This window comes from Rhinatrema bivittatum, chromosome 1, assembly GCF_901001135.1.
Source record: "Rhinatrema bivittatum chromosome 1, aRhiBiv1.1, whole genome shotgun sequence".
Taxonomy (NCBI): domain Eukaryota; kingdom Metazoa; phylum Chordata; class Amphibia; order Gymnophiona; family Rhinatrematidae; genus Rhinatrema; species Rhinatrema bivittatum.
The window spans coordinates 479,662,394-479,679,731 of record NC_042615.1 but is presented as its reverse complement, the minus strand read 5'-3'; the positions used below and the strand labels follow the sequence as shown (position 1 = coordinate 479,679,731).

The 17,338-nt window shown below is 43.0% G+C and overlaps 1 protein-coding gene across 1 annotated transcript in view; it reads left to right on the top strand.

The window, feature by feature from the left end:
- The window catches only part of FOCAD (focadhesin), a 788,759-nt gene that overhangs the window by 564,128 nt on the left and 207,293 nt on the right, over positions 1–17,338 (top strand). The window contains exons 33-34 of the mRNA XM_029606912.1: positions 9,204–9,275; positions 13,276–13,378. Of these exons, the coding sequence (XP_029462772.1) occupies positions 9,204–9,275; positions 13,276–13,378 (175 nt within the window). The remainder of the gene's footprint in view (positions 1–9,203; positions 9,276–13,275; positions 13,379–17,338) is intronic.

The following is a 17,338-nucleotide window of genomic DNA, read 5'->3' as shown; positions in this document are numbered from 1 at the left end:
TGGTTCAACCTTACCTTAATTGTAGTTTTCACCGTACCGTGAATTTACGCTTCCGGTGTGCTGTACTTCTTCAAACACGAAGGTATTCACAGCGGGGCAGGGAGAGACAGCCTGCAGACAACTATCTAACTATCTAACTATCTATCTAACTATCTAACTAAAGACCTATCTACTCCTTTTCGTTCCGTTCGACTGGTTACCGGTTCCTACTAAAATTACTTGGGCTCCAGTGCGTTACCGCCGAAACAACCGGGATAGGGCCAAAAGGCAGCGTCAAGTCTGCCAATTGTTTTCGAACTTATTAGTACACTAACGGAAAAACCTATGACTCACTCGTATAAGACAAGTTTTTACTTACCTTTCCAGACTGTGTAGACAGCTCCAAGTACGTATTCCTTGGAATGCTTGATCTGGAGGCTTCTTATTTCTAGCGGTACGTATTCCCGCTTCGGGACCCACCTGACACTCCGTCCCTGTACGTGTTCCCTCGGGGGTTCCAGGTAAAAAGTCCCAGGTGGTGTGTCGCAGTATTCAGCTTGGGGTAACTGATTGGTACTGTACAAGATCTGCCAGATAGCAGTGCGCGCCAAGGTCTAAGAGATATAAGGTCTGGGAGATAATAAAAGTTATTGGACAGTTTTTTTTTCTTTTCTTTGAGAGTAAGACTTACTTCCTCAAACGTGGTTTCTGAAGTGCTTCAGGGCTCAAAAATCTCAAAGTAGATTTAGGATGCTTCAGGGCAATTTTCCACTCCCGATCAATGGCACCCTCACTTCCTTCGATGCTGGCAATGAGGTATCCCTGAAGGTGTGCTAGCCCGCGATACCCGCATCAGGCATTAGGCTTTCCTTTCCGTCTTCCGGCTCGAAGGACCATATGTTTTCTGCTGGTAATCGGGAAGCACCTTCAGACAGCTTTTTGATCTAAAAGGCAAATTTATTGATAGCAATACAAAGACAATATATAAAAAGAAACAAGGAAAAGAGGAAGTCGTTGTTTCCTGGAGACGCAGGTCTGTGTCAACTGGGTAATCAGCTTGCTTCTCAGCTCTGGACTGCTCGGGTTGAGACTTTTAAACTTTTTTCATTGTCCAATAGAAATACATTGATGCACATCCTGGGTGTATTAATTTCTTCTAATATCCAATTATGAACGTAGCTTTATTGTCCAATCAGGCACCGTCTCTGGGGTGTTGCCTTCTTCCGGCAATGAGCTTTGCCAAAGCACATGGTGGTGGAATATGTTGCCAGCAGAATCAGGAAATACACATTCAGGCTTAAGGCCTATGTACATTATTTATAACTTTGAGGTATTTGACTATCTCTGGTAGCTGTCTCTGTCAAGTAGGGAAGTGAAAAGATGCAGTGCTGGTGGGTGAAATGGTTTTGTGGATTTGCACAAGCTGTATTCAGCTTCCCTTTAAGTTGATTTGATATGCATTAAGTTTTCACTTCTATTGCATTTACTCAAATGATATTGAAACTGAAATTGCATTATGTCAGTCTCATTTGAGGAGAAAATTAAATGAAACCTGTATTGCAGGTAGTTAGCTCACATTTGTCTCATGTCTGTGTTAACAGAAAACACCAGTTGACAACTGTTCAGTGGATTTGTAAAAGATCAGTCCCTAGTGGACACGTGCTCACATCACTAGCAGCCATTTCCCTAGTTAGTACTTACTGGAATTCTTATAGACAGTTTCAGCAGTGGCCAGGAAGAGAATGGACAGGGAGAGCAATTATCCTCTTGCCCTTTAAAAGTTGTGCCTCTTGAGCAAGGTAGAGGCTCATTGCAAGGGTAATATGAGGAAGCTTGCCCTGTCACTGCCCATGCTGTACCTCTTTAGATAAATGGGGGACTTTGGTTCATAGTGCTGACGATATGGGCTTATTCATGAGCATTATATTTACTAGAAAGAAAAATAAGGAAACTAATAACAGAAGCATAAAGTTTAATTGATTAGAATATTAAACTTTTTCTAGAGTAAACTTGGACACGAGTTTTGTCACTGACACCCTGTCTGACCTTGGACAAGTAACTTTATTGCCCTGTGCCTCTAGCACCCAGTTGAAAATGAGGCATTTGTCTCAAATTTGTCCCAAACTTTGGACCGTGAACCAAATCTGACCAACTGAACCCATTTTCTTCTTCCAGTGGCCAGATCCAACCTGCAGAAGGAGTTTTGGTTCTTTTTTTCAAGCACGTTGGTGGCAGAAAAGCTGGTGAGGTTTCCCAAAAGCAGAAAATACATGGTTGTGATGGCAGCAGAAAGGCAATGACAAAAGAAAGATTGGCAAAGTTTCCCAAACACTGCCAATGGGCGAGGAGTCAGCCAGATCCACAGTGATGGAGAGAGCTACAGGCATAAGTCAGGCCTCACCAATGGTAGATTAGCCGATTGGGTCTGCAGCAATGGCGAGAGCCTCTGGTGGGGAGGCTGGGCCCTACCAGATGAAGATCAAGAAGATGCGAGATGGGTGGGGGGTTAGTGATGATGAAGGGAGTGAATGAGGAGGAGAGGAAGGTGCCACACACACATGTACTCTTCCCTACATCTCGAGGGGCAAAGAAGGGGGCTGGGTTACTGGGGGAGTGGCAGGGTTTCCAACTTCCAAGAAATCTAGAACTATTATTATCCCAGGACAAGCAGGATGCTAGTCCTCACATATGGGTGACGTCATTCACGGAGCCCTTAAGCGGGAAAAACTTCTGGCAAGTTTCTAGAAGCTTTTAACTGGCTGCCTGAGGCTACTGAGCATGCCCGGCATGCCATGATATTCCCTGCCACAGGGGTCTCACTCCAGTCTTCTTTTTTCCGCGCTGCTAGCTGCATCGCGGGTTATAGGAGCCCTGTGAGTTACCTCACAATGATAAAGTTCATTTTCCAAATTTTTGCTCCTTACGGGTCTCACTCGGTTTGTCACCGGCTGGTGACAAACACCTTATACTTTTTTGCTAAAAAGGGAGTCCGAATTCATCGACGGATGTCGACGGAGAAAACTTCAGGATTCAAAAAATGTCCGGCCTGCAACCGGACTATGTCGATCACGGACCCGCACGTCGAGTGCGTTCGCTGTTTGGGTGGAGACCATGACATCGCCTCTTGTGCCCAATGCCAAGAAATGACGGTGAAAGGTAGGAAACTTCGCCATGAAAAGATGGCTCAGATTTTTCAAATCCAGACGTCGCCGTCGCCCACGACTTCGACTAAATCCTCACCGGTGGGCATATCGAAAAAGATATTGATAAAGAAAAGGATCCTGGAGGGTTTGGGGGATGCTTCTTCGCCAACACCATCCGTGGCATCGTCAAAATCTGTATCTGAGGTTCGCACAAAACATAAACACCGTAGGCACCATTCAATTCCTCCATTGCCACCGCCAGAGGAACCGGTACCTAAACAACGAAAGCTATCATCGACCTCCGTAACACCTACAGGGGAATCAATACCATCGACTTCTGTGACAGACTTAACCGCTTTGATTAAGCAAATTGTCACTGATGCCCTTAAGGAGAAGATACCGGCGTCATCGCCGATGCCGACCCTAGGGTCGATGCCGACCGCCGGGTCGATGCCGACTTCTCAGTCGATGCCGGCCACCGGGCCGATGCCGATGGGCCAGTCGATGCCGACTATCGAGTCAATGCCGAACTCGATGCCGGTGCCATCATCGATCTCGATGCCGATGACGGCTGCAGCGTCTGCATTAACAACCCTGTCTATGCCGATAGATGTGCCCAGCTGCTCTTCAGTGATGCCCGCTACTCAGCCGATATCAGCAGCCTCATCGTCGATCCAAATGCCGGAGCCATCGATGGAATCGAATATTTTACAAACCTCGATGTCCACAATGGCTTCCAGGCCCATCTCCTCAATGATTCCCATTTCCATGTTTTCTTTCCTAACTTCATCAATGCCAACTACTTCGCAGTTAACACCTCATTACACCCTAGCTCTGTCCAGAGCTCCTGTACAAGGAAAGAAGGCATCAGGAAAGTCTAAGCACACTTCCATGCATGCTCCAGAAGTTTCTTCTGAAAAAAGGTTGCATGCCATACTTACAAAAAGGTATCAGGACCTTTTAGCATCCTTGCCTACACAGCCTGAAGAGGAAAGTGAAGTCAGTGATGGTTCACCTGACAATCAAGATCCTTTACAAGGCCCATCTGGGGTGTCACCATCTAGAAGGCTGGAACATCATCAATACCAGCCCCCAACAGACACATGGTTGGATACACAATCGGAGCATTCTTCAGAAGATTTTTTATCAGAAGGTACTCCGCCTCAGGCTAAGAAACAATCCCCTCCTGAGGACTTATCATTTGCCTCCTTCATCCAGGAAATGTCAGAATCCATCCCTTTTCAGCTCCAAGCTGAAAAAGATGAAAGACAACAGACACTGGAGATACTACAATTTGTAGATCCCCCAAAACATAACTTGGCTATCCCAGTGCATGAAGTGCTGCTGCACCTTCAACAAAGGATTTGGGAACACCCGTGTACAACACCTGGCGTAAACCGGAGAGTGGACTCCACGTATTTAGTTCAAGCAGCCCCAGGTTTTGAAAAACCACAACTGCCACACAACTCATTAGTCGTAGAATCTGCTCAAAAGAAATCACGCAGATCCAGGACGCATGCCTCTATTCCTCCAGGGAAAGATAACAGATTCCTAGACCTTATGGGAAGAAAGATTTACCAGGGAGCCATGCTGAATTCCAAAATTGCTGCGTATCAGCTGTATATGACGCAGCATCAGAGAAATCTCTGGAAACAGATAGAGGAATTTCTCCCATCCCTGCCTCAACAACAACAGGAGGCAGCACAACAAATTGTGCAAAAAGGTCTAGATGCTGGAAAACACGAGGTACGAGCGGCGTATGATGCTTTTGAGACTTCTTCCAGAACTGCAGCATCTGGCATTAGTGTACGAAGATGGGCCTGGCTGAAGGCTTCGGACTTACGTCCGGAAGTACAGGACAAACTAGTGGACTTGCCTTGCCAAGGTGATAATTTGTTCGGCCAAAAGTGCAAGACGCCGTGGCACAGCTTAGAGAGCACTCTGAAACATTAAAGCAGCTCTCCACTTTGTCATATGAAACTGCACCTCACCCTACCCGCAAGCCGCCACGTAGAGACACAAGACGTCCTTTCTACAGGCCAAGGAGATATTACCCTCAGGCCTCTAGACCACGGTCTACAAGACCTCAACAACGTCCTCAGCAAAGACAGCAACGAGCTGCAAGGCCGCAGCCTCCGCCCCAAACAGCTTCCACCTCTGGTTTTTGAAAGCCATCCCAGAGAGCAGAGCCAACCAAACCCTTTTCCAGAATTACCAGTAGGGGGAAGGATTTCCCAATTTTACAACGAATGGGAAAGCATTACCACAGATCAGTGGGTCTTATCCATAGTTCATCAGGGTTACCACCTAGACTTCACATCTCCCCCTCAGGAGTTTCCACCACAAAACTCCTATCTCGAACACATTCCTCAATTACAAACAGAATTATCTACTCTACTGAAAGCAAAAGCTGTGGAACACGTACCACACTCTCAGAAGGGAAGAGGATTCTATTCCCGGTATTTCCTCATTCCAAAGAAAACCGGAGGCCTTCGTCCCATTCTAGATCTCAGAAATCTCAACAAATTTCTAAGGAAAGAAAAATTCAGAATGGTATCCTTAGGCACCATGCTTCCACTCATACAAAGGGGGGATGGGCTTTGTTCTCTGGATCTCCAAGATGCATATACTCACATACCTATATTCCCACCTCATCGCAAGTACCTAAGATTCAAGGTGGGACACCAGCATTTCCAATACAGAGTCCTACCATTCGGCCTCGCCTCAGCTCCCAGAGTATTCACCAAATGCCTAGCAGTAATAGCAGGACATTTGCACAAACAAGGTGTTCATGTCTTCCCTTATCTAGACGATTGGCTAATAAAAAGTCAGTCGCAGCAAGGAGCACTAACTTCTCTACATTACACAATACAGTTACTTCACAGACTGGGTTTTCTTATCAATTATCAAAAATCCCACCTGCAACCGTCTCATCTCCTCCAATACATAGGAGCAGAGTTGGACACAAATCTTGCACGAGCTTTTCTTCCAGCAGACCGTGCACAATCTCTGGCCCAGTTGGCACACTCCATGTCCACACAACCACAAGTGACAGCGCATCAGTTTCTCATCTTACTAGGCAACATGGCTTCAACGGTTCACGTCACTCCTATGGCCAGACTTGCCATGAGATTAACCCAATGGACTCTTCGATCACAGTGGATCCAAGCCATTCAACCACTACATTATCGAATCCAAGTAACCCACCAACTACGCTCCTCGCTACACTGGTGGACAATCCAGGACAATTTACGCAAGGGCCTACCCTTTCAAAAACCGATCCCTCAAATAACATTAACTACAGATGCGTCCACCTTGGGATGGGGAACCCATGTAAACTCTCTTCAGACTCAAGGAACTTGGACAAAACTCGAAGCCACATATCAAATCAATTTTCTGGAACTTCGAGCAATCCGGTATGCACTGCATGCGTTCAAGGACTGCCTTTCACACAAAACCATACTGATCCAGACAGACAATACTGTAGCCATGTGGTACATCAACAAACAGGGAGGTACGGGCTCGTATCTCCTCTGTCAGGAAGCTGCACAAATTTGGGACTGGGCCTTGAACCACTCAATGTTCCTACAGGCCACTTACCTAGCAGGGATCCAAAATATCCTAGCAGATCGACTCAGTCGCCAGTTCCAACTGCACGAATGGTCTCTAAATCCCTCTATTGCGAACAGAATCTTCCAACGTTGGGGACAACCATCAACAGACCTTTTTGCGTCGCATCAGAACCACAAGGTGGACAACTTCTGTTTTCTGCGCACACAGAAGAACCAACCAGCCAAGGACGCCTTTGCTCGCCCTTGGAACGCAGGCCTACTATATGCTTATCCTCCAATACCGCTCATCACCAAGACACTGGTGAAGCTACAACAGGACAGGGGATCCATGATCCTCATAGCCCCATTTTGGCCTCGACAAGTATGGTTTCCCACACTGGTAGATCTGTCAGTCAGGGATCCAATACGCCTGGGAGTAGCTCCCAATCTCATCACTCAGGATCAGGGTCGGTTGCGCCACCCCAACCTTCAATCCCTGTCACTGACGGCATGGATGTTGAAAGCTTAATCTTACAACCACTCAATCTTTCAACCAAGGTTGCTCAAGTGCTTATAGCCTCACGAAAACCTTCCACAAGAAAAAATTATTCTTTCAAATGGAAACGATTTACTTGCTGGTGCAAGCAAAGCAATATTGATCCTTTTACTTGCCCCACAACTTCTCTTTTAGACTATTTGTACCATCTTGCAGACTCTGGTCTTCAGACCTCATCAATCAGAGTACATTTGAGTGCAATCTCAGCTTATCATAACAAGATAGGAGATGCACCTATATCCACACAACCTCTCGTCAGTAGGTTTATGAGAGGTCTAACTCACCTTAAACCACCAATTCGGCCTCCAGCTACACAATGGGACCTGAATCTGGTGTTAACAGGATTAATGCGTTCTCCTTTCGAACCCATAGATTCCTGTGAACTTAAATTTCTCACATGGAAAACTATTTTCCTCATAGCCATCACATCAGCTAGGAGGGTTAGTGAGTTACAAGCACTTGTCACATATGAACCTTATACAAAGTTTCTCCATGACAGAGTGGTTCTCCGAACACATCCAAAATTCCTTCCTAAGGTAGTTACGGAATTCCACTTAAATCAAACAATAGTTCTACCCACATTCTTTCCAAGGCCTCACTCTCACCAAGGCGAAAGAGCTCTACACACTTTGGATTGTAAACGTGCACTGTCCTTTTATTTGAATCGCACTACGTCCCTCAGAAAATCCAATCAGCTTTTTGTCTCTTATGACCCAAATAAGCCAGGTAAAGCAGTGGGAAAGCATACTCTATCCAATTGGTTAGCAGACTGCATACAATTTTGCTATACAAAAGCAGGCCTTCCTCTCCAAGGGCGAGTAAAAGCACATTCAGTAAGAGCAATGTCAACCTCAGTAGCACATTTTCGTTCAGTGCAAATCATTGACATTTGTAAAGCAGCAACATGGAGTTCCCTTCACACCTTTGCAGCTCATTACTGTTTGGACAAGGAAGGACGACAGGATTCAGCCTATGGACAATCTGTCTTAAAGAACTTGTTTCCAGTTTAATCCCAACTCCTTCTACATCCAGCCTCCTGTGATCTTCGGCTGCATCATTTCCTCAAACATGCATGACTGCTAACTGCATGGACAATGACTCAGCCTCTAGCTTGCTAATCACCCATATGTGAGGACTAGCATCCTGCTTGTCCTGGGATAAAGCAAAATTGCTTACCTTGTAATAGGTGTTATCCCAGGACAGCAGGATGTAGTCCTCACGAAACCCACCCGCCACCCCGTGGAGTTGGGCCTCAGACTTTATTAATATATTTTTGCTAACGCTTATTGCTACATACAAGACTGGAGTGAGACCCCTGTGGCAGGGAATATCATGGCATGCCGGGCATGCTCAGTAGCCTCAGGCAGCCAGTTAAAAGCTTCTAGAAACTTGCCAGAAGTTTTTCCCGCTTAAGGGCTCCGTGAATGACGTCACCCATATGTGAGGACTACATCCTGCTGTCCTGGGATAACACCTATTACAAGGTAAGCAATTTTGCTTTATTGACACTGTTACAATCTTCCGGACCCCTGGGAACCCTTTCCACTTCATTCCCTCTTTTCCAACCTTTCAAATAATTGAAAGGGCCAAACATGCACCCCCTTCCCCCCAGTTCAATAAACTCCAGATCAACCCTCTTGGTGATTTGAAATGTCCTATGTGGCCCTTCCCTTGAAAACTTTGGAGATCTCTGTTCTAAATTTTGCTGTCATGGTCAATAATATCGCCTTTCCTCTGTCATGGTCTTTTGTCTCTGTCAGCACCTTGGTGGCATAATGATCCCATACATCATGAATTTTTGTTACCAACATGTTATCTCTTTTGCTGTTGCCGCCCTTCTTAGTACATGTAATTACCTTTGTATTTTATTGGTTAAAAAAGCAGACACCAGAAATTGGTAGTGCATATAATCACTAATTGCAAATGTTTATTCTTCTCTTTTGGTATTTTTATTCATCTTCATTTTCCACACAGCTAAAATCTGAGACTGTTCAGTCCTCTCAGTTCCAGAGTAAACTGAATGAAGTCATCAGGACAGTAACTCAAGTAAGTGTGTCTTATGTTTGCCAACCAAAAGAAGCAGGAATTTGTGCCTCACACCACCTTTCAAAACAGTAGCAAATGTGCATTCACACTAGATTTGCTGCTACCTTCATTCACATTGGGAGATCACATAACAAGATTGTATTACTTACTAGGGATGCGCAGCCAGAAAATATTTGCGTTTATTTTCGTTTTGTTTTATATTTATTATTCTGTTTGTTTATTTTTCTCGGTTCGTTTCGATTTTAGTACTCACATCCCTATTACTTATTAATAGTACCTAGTGAAAGTTAGTTAAATCAGTTAAATACTTAATTCTGTATTAGTGAATAAGGTCAGCCCTGCAGCTCAGGGTCAGCTTCACAACTCATCCTAAAGTTAAAGAGGGAGACGTGTATTCTAGTCTCCTGTCCAGGACCGGCAGAACTTGGGTACACTGTAGATCGCGGTAAGCAACTCCGGTCCTGGAGTGCCCCAAACAGGTCTGGTTTTCAGGATATCCACAATAACCAGGCATTAGGCATGGGGTAGATATTCAAACATAACTGGTTAAGTAATTCAGCCAGCTAACTTACAAGGGATAGTCAGCAGCACAGCTATGCTGCTGACTATCCCAGAATAAATTACTAGTTAGCTGGATAAGTCTTATCTGGCTAACTTTAGACATGCTGTGGAACAGGTCTAACTTTTCTGGTTAACTTAACTGGATAAATGTAAATATTGCTACTTATCTGGCTAAGGGCCTCATTTTCTAAAGTATCGCAGGCCTGCGATACTTTAGGGAATGAGGGGCGGGGGGCTGAAACGGGGGGCGGGCCTGCGCTAGCCGGTAGCGATCGCACCCAATAGCGCCACCATAGAAGGTGTAGCTATTGGGCGCGAACTCGGACGTGAAAAGGGCCTTACCTTTTCGTCGTCCGCAGCGTCTTCGCGGAGTCGGCCCCGGTGACGCCCCAACTCCTCCTCTTCCAGGGCCGACTCCGCCCCCATTTTGGTATCGCACACGATAAGGGACTTTTCGCGTGCGAAACGTCACCTTATTGCATGCGAGCCACTTGGAAAATAAGGCCCTAAGTTAGCTGGATAAGTAGCTTCTCCCCGAAATGCCCATTTCCTACCCACAACTTATCCGGATAAATGACAGCCACTGAATGTGTCCGGATATTCAGCCATTGCCATTTAGCTGAATAAGTAGATTTATCCGGCTTAGTAGCGCTGAATATCGGCCTCTAGGTATATTTTTAAGCACTGCCTTCATTGTAAGAAATATGTCATTATAATTGTCGTGGATGTTCTACGAACCAAACCTGTTTGTGGCATTCCAGGACCAGAGTAGCCTATTAGTGAATGAGGGTCAGCCCTGGTGTAGATGTTACATGAAAGGGAGAAAAGACATCAGCCGCTACTGCAGTAATCTTGAACACCATAAAGTGACCCTAAAGATTAGTGTTAGAGGAGGCTTTTCACCAGTCTTCTGGGTTGATTGACAATGGAAAGTAGGAGCAAAAAATATATGCCAATGGAATTTTGAAATCAATATCCTGAGATCGTAGTTTTATACTAGTTCACTTTTTTTCACAAAGTAATTTTCCAGTGGCCATTGGAAATAACATATCTTGCTCAGAGTCATTCAAGCTCCAGAAACTATAGGACATTGCTTTTTCCGAACTATCAATTTAAAGGTGAATTTTAAAAGCTCGACGCATGCATTAATTAGGGGATGCGTGAATGTATCGGTCTCGTGCATACTGAGTGGATTTTAAACGCTGCCGAGATACACGCATATCTACCAGAACGTGCATATCTCGGAAGATTTCTAAAAGGGACGGGTTTGGGGGCATGAACCTAAGATGTGTGCGTAAATAATTATGTGATCCGGTGCACACCAAGGCCCCCTGCCACGTAACTTTACTTCTGCTATGGATGACATGTAAGTTAAAAAAAAGAAAGAAAGAAAGAAAGAAAAATATATCTGTGAGGTTTTAAGGGTCATGGTTAACGGGGAAGAGAAGGCTATTAAACTAGGGGAGTGTGGAGGACCTATCTCTTAACTCGGCGAACTGGGGATGAACTGGTAAAATTGGGAATAATGTCAGCACGTACCCCTTTTAAAATCCCTGGATTTACGCACTAGAAGCAACATTTGTGTACGCTTGTGCATGCCCACATAAAATTTGGCACACATGGTGTGTGGCCAGGCTATTTTATAACATGCATGCGTATGTTATCAAAATGGCCACGTCCCTGGGCATGGGCCGACATATGTGCTGTTCATCTTAGAATATAACAAACTGAAATATTCTTCATAGAAATTTGATTGCAGAAAAGTTGTGACAAAAACAGTCTTTATCCATCCTGTCTCTTAGAGACATCTTGTCAGCATAATCCTAGGCCATTTGGATCTACCACAGTAATTTGTGCCTTAGGGTCTGACTAATCATCTAGACACAAAATCCCCCTGTAGTTAGGCTATCTGTTCTTACTCTATATTTGATACCATGTCTCCAAGATGGGGAATATGGGAAATGATTCTGTACTACCATACAGAATTAAAAATAAGGTCAGTTGGGAATTTCAAATATTCATTTGCTTATACATTGTACAATGGATTTTTTTTATAATGATAAAAAAATAAATTGAGGATAATGATACATTTAGAAGTCTGTGTACTAATGGCTGGTGAAAATGGCAGGTAATCACAGTTTAATGTAGTATGCATATGGCTAATGATACGCACACTGCTGCTGAATTACAGTGGCTATGCAAATATTAGCATGGCATTGTAATGCAGCAGTACTGCATATCAGTAACAGGTATTACATGTCTGTGCTAACCACCCTAAAACTACAGATCACACCTCCCTCATCCCATATGTCTGGTTCAAAGTATGAGGTGGTAAGATCACCATTTGCAAGCACATTAACTTCTCTGAAAAATGTTCAGTCTCCTGTTGTCCCCCTTAAATAATTATTTTTTATTCATTTATGTAATGGTGTGATGCTTTTTTAATTGTATGTACTATTTTGTCTTTGATATTATATGATGTTTATTTGATAGGTTTTTTTTTTGTAAATTGCTTTATTTCATAATGATGATTAATAAATGTAAATTTAAAAACTAGAGATTCTTCTATCATGAGGATTGAACTCTGAGGCCATGGCCCAATCTGGGAATATTTGATCATATTTTTGAATTGTGATCTGCTGCTGTTAATTTTTTTAATCCAAATACCAACTTCAAACTATTAAATAAGTCCCTGGTTAGATCAGAGACTTAATTTGTGAGTGGACGGGAGGGCAGGGAGAGAAATATATTTTTGTGATAAAAAAAACATAACTATAAAGGACTGAAATCTGAAACCAGGTATATGTCTGAAAAAAAAATCATAACAAACTCCACACCTGTATTTCTCTAAAATGGGAACCTCTATACTTCCTGTAGTTCAGAGGCCCTTTGATAGTGATGTCACAATACTGATTGGAATCCTGCTTGTGCTTTACAAAGAATCCTGAGTTCCCTGTACGTACCTGAATCCTGAGATCCATATGGACTTTAGTTATTTGTGTTACACCAAAGGTTGGAATGCAGTCTGTACCAGACTCTGCATTTAATTGGAATGTTAAAATTCCTCCTCTGAGAAATGCTATGCTTATCCTTCTTCACTCTCACCATTCCTAGCAGTCACTGTCAGCATCCTTATTGGAATAATCCCCTTGTCCTTGAGGTATGTCTTCACAGGTTTTTTTATTTTTAAGCCAAGATTTCACACACAATCAAATTTAATGTTTAATTGAAACATATTTGGATATTTTCCATTTTAGCCCTTTGTAAAAATGGTTAGGACAGTTCACGAGGACGGTGTTTGTCCAGGAAATGGAAGATATGCAGTTTTCAAGATATGGCCAAAAGAATGTTCCTGTATCTATGCTAAGATTGTTATGCTTTGTTATTTCTTAAAGATAATTTATGTCTTTTGAATAAGTATGTACATGTCCTGCCACAGATTGTCAGTTTATCTGGAGTAATTGGCCTTCAGACAAATGCAGCCTGGCTTTTAGGACACCTTCATCTGGCCAGCTTGTCTTCAAACCAGAGCAGAGCATCTGGTAAGTTTCCTTTGCTGCGACAAGCCTATAACAAAATGAATATTAATTGCATAGTGCTTTTCTGAAATATATCAAGGCAAGGATGAGTACTTCAGAGTCTTGAAGTAAGATTTATGCTCTCTGGCTTTTCTAAAGAAATGTTCTTACTGTGTATTTTTATCCAATTTGAGTATTCCACATCTTCATACAACCTTCTGGAACTTCCCACCATGAAGGTAAGGAATCATCTGGTAGAACAATTTGGGCACACAGCCGGTGGGATCTGTATACAGGATGGTCTTGATTCTTTCAACAAGTAGTTGATAAAAGGGATAAAACTGTTAATATGTTTGGAATCTATACTATACATTCAGCAGCTGTCCTCAGCATGTATAATATATAAAAACTCTGGGGATGAATTTACATAATTATTTCACTAATACATTGAAAAAGTATAATCTCTACATATTTAGGATACTGTGTGATCTATAGGTTATTAAACTTTTATTATTCGCTGAAATGTTCAAATGTGTTTCTATTGATTTATTATATTACATATGGCACCTGTTAGATTAGTGGATGATCATCCTCCCTGTGTTTGTTCACTTTTCATACTCATTCAGATTGGAATGATGTAAAACTTTCCTTTTAGAAACTGATTGCCTTGGGATTCTTAAGTTCTCTTTATATATTGACCTTGCCTCTGAAGGGGAGGGCTGAAGAGTTGCATCTGTCACATCTACACCTCATCAGACATAGTCTTATTTTTTCACTTGCTATTCTAATGTATCAATAGGCTGAAATGTAAATATTGTGCTGTTCAATTTCTCCCCTTCCATCCCAAGTTTATTTTCCTTGTTTTTTGTAACTTTCCCTCTCCCTTTTTCTGATTCACTGTATTTAAAGTTCAAGGTTCTTATTGAAAATATTGTTTATTACGTTACGTTATGCTTTACACTCCTTGTTATTTGTAAACCGGGTTGATGTGATGCCTATCATGAAACTCGGTATAACAAAAACAATAAATAAATAAATAAATAAATATTTGATTTTAGTAACCCCAATATTTAAAAAAGGCTCCAGGGGCGATCCGGGTAACTATAGACCAGTTAGCCTGACTTCAGTGCCGGGAAAAATAGTGGAAACTATTCTCAAGATCATAGGAGATTGTTAATGGAGAGGAGGGTTTCATTCCAGAAATCCATGGTTTTCGATAGAGAGTCGGTGATGGGTATGAGCAGCTGAACATCATCATTACATATACGCTGATGATGTTCAGCTGCTCATACCCATCACCGACTCTCTATCGAAAACCATGGATTTCTGGAATGAAACCCTCCTCTCCATTAACAATCTCCTATCTTCCATCCACCTAGCCCTTAATACCACGAAAACTGAAATCATGCTCATCTCACCCCAAAACCAACCAATCCTCCCCCCTATTACGCAGTTCCAATTTGCCCAACAAGTCCGTGATCTGGGAATCATCCTTGATGGTCATGTCACACTTAAGAAATTCATCAATAACATACTCAAAGACGGCTTCTTTAAACTCCACACACTAAAAAAACTCAAACCCCTACTACATCCCCCCGATTTCCGTACAGTGCTTCAAACTACAATCTTCGCCAAGACTGACTACTGCAATTCCCTACTTCTCGGCCTACCCAACAATGCCATCCATCCCATTCAAATCCTGCAAAACACCACAGCCCGGATATTGACCAACTTACGTAAACATGACCATATTACCCCTGTTCTAAAAGATTTACATTGGCTTCCAATAGCTTCCCGCATACAATATAAGGCGCTCTCTCTAATCCATAAGGCCTTATACAACCCTGAAATGAATTGGTTTAACGATTCCTTCCATTTACACCAGTCTATTAAGCCTACCAGACATGCACACCTTGCAACCATGCCTATCCCTTCTCCTAAACTCTACAAACTTACTTCCACGAGAGCCCGTGCATTATCTATAGCCGGGCCGACCCTCTGGAATACAATGCCAGTTGACTTACGGCAAGAGGAATGCCTCAAATCTTTCAAGCGGAAGCTTAAGACCTGGCTCTTTGCTAAAGCATACACCTAATTTTTCACTCTTCCTATCCATTATATCCACCTTCCACTCTCCCCTCTACTTTCCCCGCTCCTCCCTCCTTCTCAGCTCTCCTCTCTCCTCCTCCCCTTTCTCCCTCACTAGCCTGCCTGCACTTCTTAGTCTTTTTCCATTGTACATATGTATATATTTGCAAACGTTGCTATAATATAATTTAATGCAAACTTTCCCATGTTATCTCCCACCCCCTTTTAATACCTTGTTCGCATGTTTTAATCGTTCAATGTAAAGCGCCATGCCTAGCGCCAGTTTATGTTACAATGTGAACCGATATGATATCCTGGATGAATGTCGGTATATAAAAATTTTAAATAAATAAATAAATAAATAATTGTAGAACATATAGAAAGACATGGCTTAATGGAACACTGTCAACATGGATTTACCCAAGGGAAGTCTTGCCTAACAAATCTGCTTCAGTTTTTTGAAGGCGTTAATAAACATGTGGATAAAGGTGAACTGGTAGATGTAGTGTTTTTGGATTTTCAGAAGGCCTTTGACAAAGTCCCTCATGAGAGGCTTCTAAGAAAACTAAAAAGTTATGGGATAGGAGGCGATGTCCTTTCGTGAATTACAAACTGGTTAAAAGATAGGAAACAGAGAGTAGGATTAAATGGTCAATTTTCTCAGTGGAAAAGGGTAAACAGTGGAGTGCCTAAGGGATCTGTACTTGGACCGGTGCTTTTCAATATATATATAACTACTTTGAATAATTTTGTATCATCCACAAATTTGATAGCCTCACTCGTCGTATTCCTTTCCAGATCTCATATATATATATATGAGATATCCTCACTCATATATTCCTTTCCAGATCTCAATATATACATATATATATATATATATATATATATATGAGATAGCCTCACTCATATATTCCTTTCCAGATCTCGTTGCTGATCACTGGTTTATTGAATATTGATGAAAAACAATTCTAGCAGCAGAGCAGCTAATTCCGAATGGGAATTGGTCCCTTTCCTGACATCGATCATTGAAGGGACCAATCATTGTCTGAGTACTGTTAATAAATTAATACTAAGTACCTGTAGCTATTACAGGAGGCATTAAAAATCTATTCTCCTCCTGCTCTGTATTGGAGAAATGTGGAGGTCAGGGGTAAGGATTTACAGACACACAATTTTGGGGATCAAGGAAGGAGGGAATCTGGCTTCTGGGTAATATGACATTTTTTATTGTATCGGGGGCAGGCACTTGGCCCATGCTGCTTTTTGTTCTCTGGTAACAGGGAGGGGAGTGTCAACCATTTCTGGACCCCTAATTTAAAACTGTTTTGGGGGTTTTTTTAAAGTTATCTGACTAACATTAGGACAGTAGTTTTCCAACTAGAGTTAAGGATAGATTTTTAAAACCCTGCGCACGGCCTTGCACGCGCCGGGCAAATCTTCAAAGAGGCCCGGTACGCACACAACTGCTGGGCATTTCAAAGGGGCAGGCCAGGAGGCAGGGGCGGGGAGGGGGCGGGCCGGGACAGCGCGATTGAACGCTGTCCCGAAGACTCGCATGCCGGCAGCTAGCCAGCGCGCGCAACTTACTTCAGGTCAGACCCTGAAGTAAGTATGAAAACAAAAAAAAACAATGATAGGTAGGTAGGATTTAGGGGATGGGGAGGAGCGTGGAAGAGGGAGGGAGTTTAGGTAGAGGGGTAGGGAAGTTCCCTCCCAGCCTGCACATGCACTCACAAATTGTAAAATCCGGCGCGCATGTGTGAGCGGCCACCTGATTTTATAACATGCACGCGCCAGCATGCGCATATTCATAAAATCGTCGCATCCATGTATGCGCGCGCACGTTATGAAATCTACCCCTTAGTCAGATAACTTCATCTGATTAGCTCTGATGTT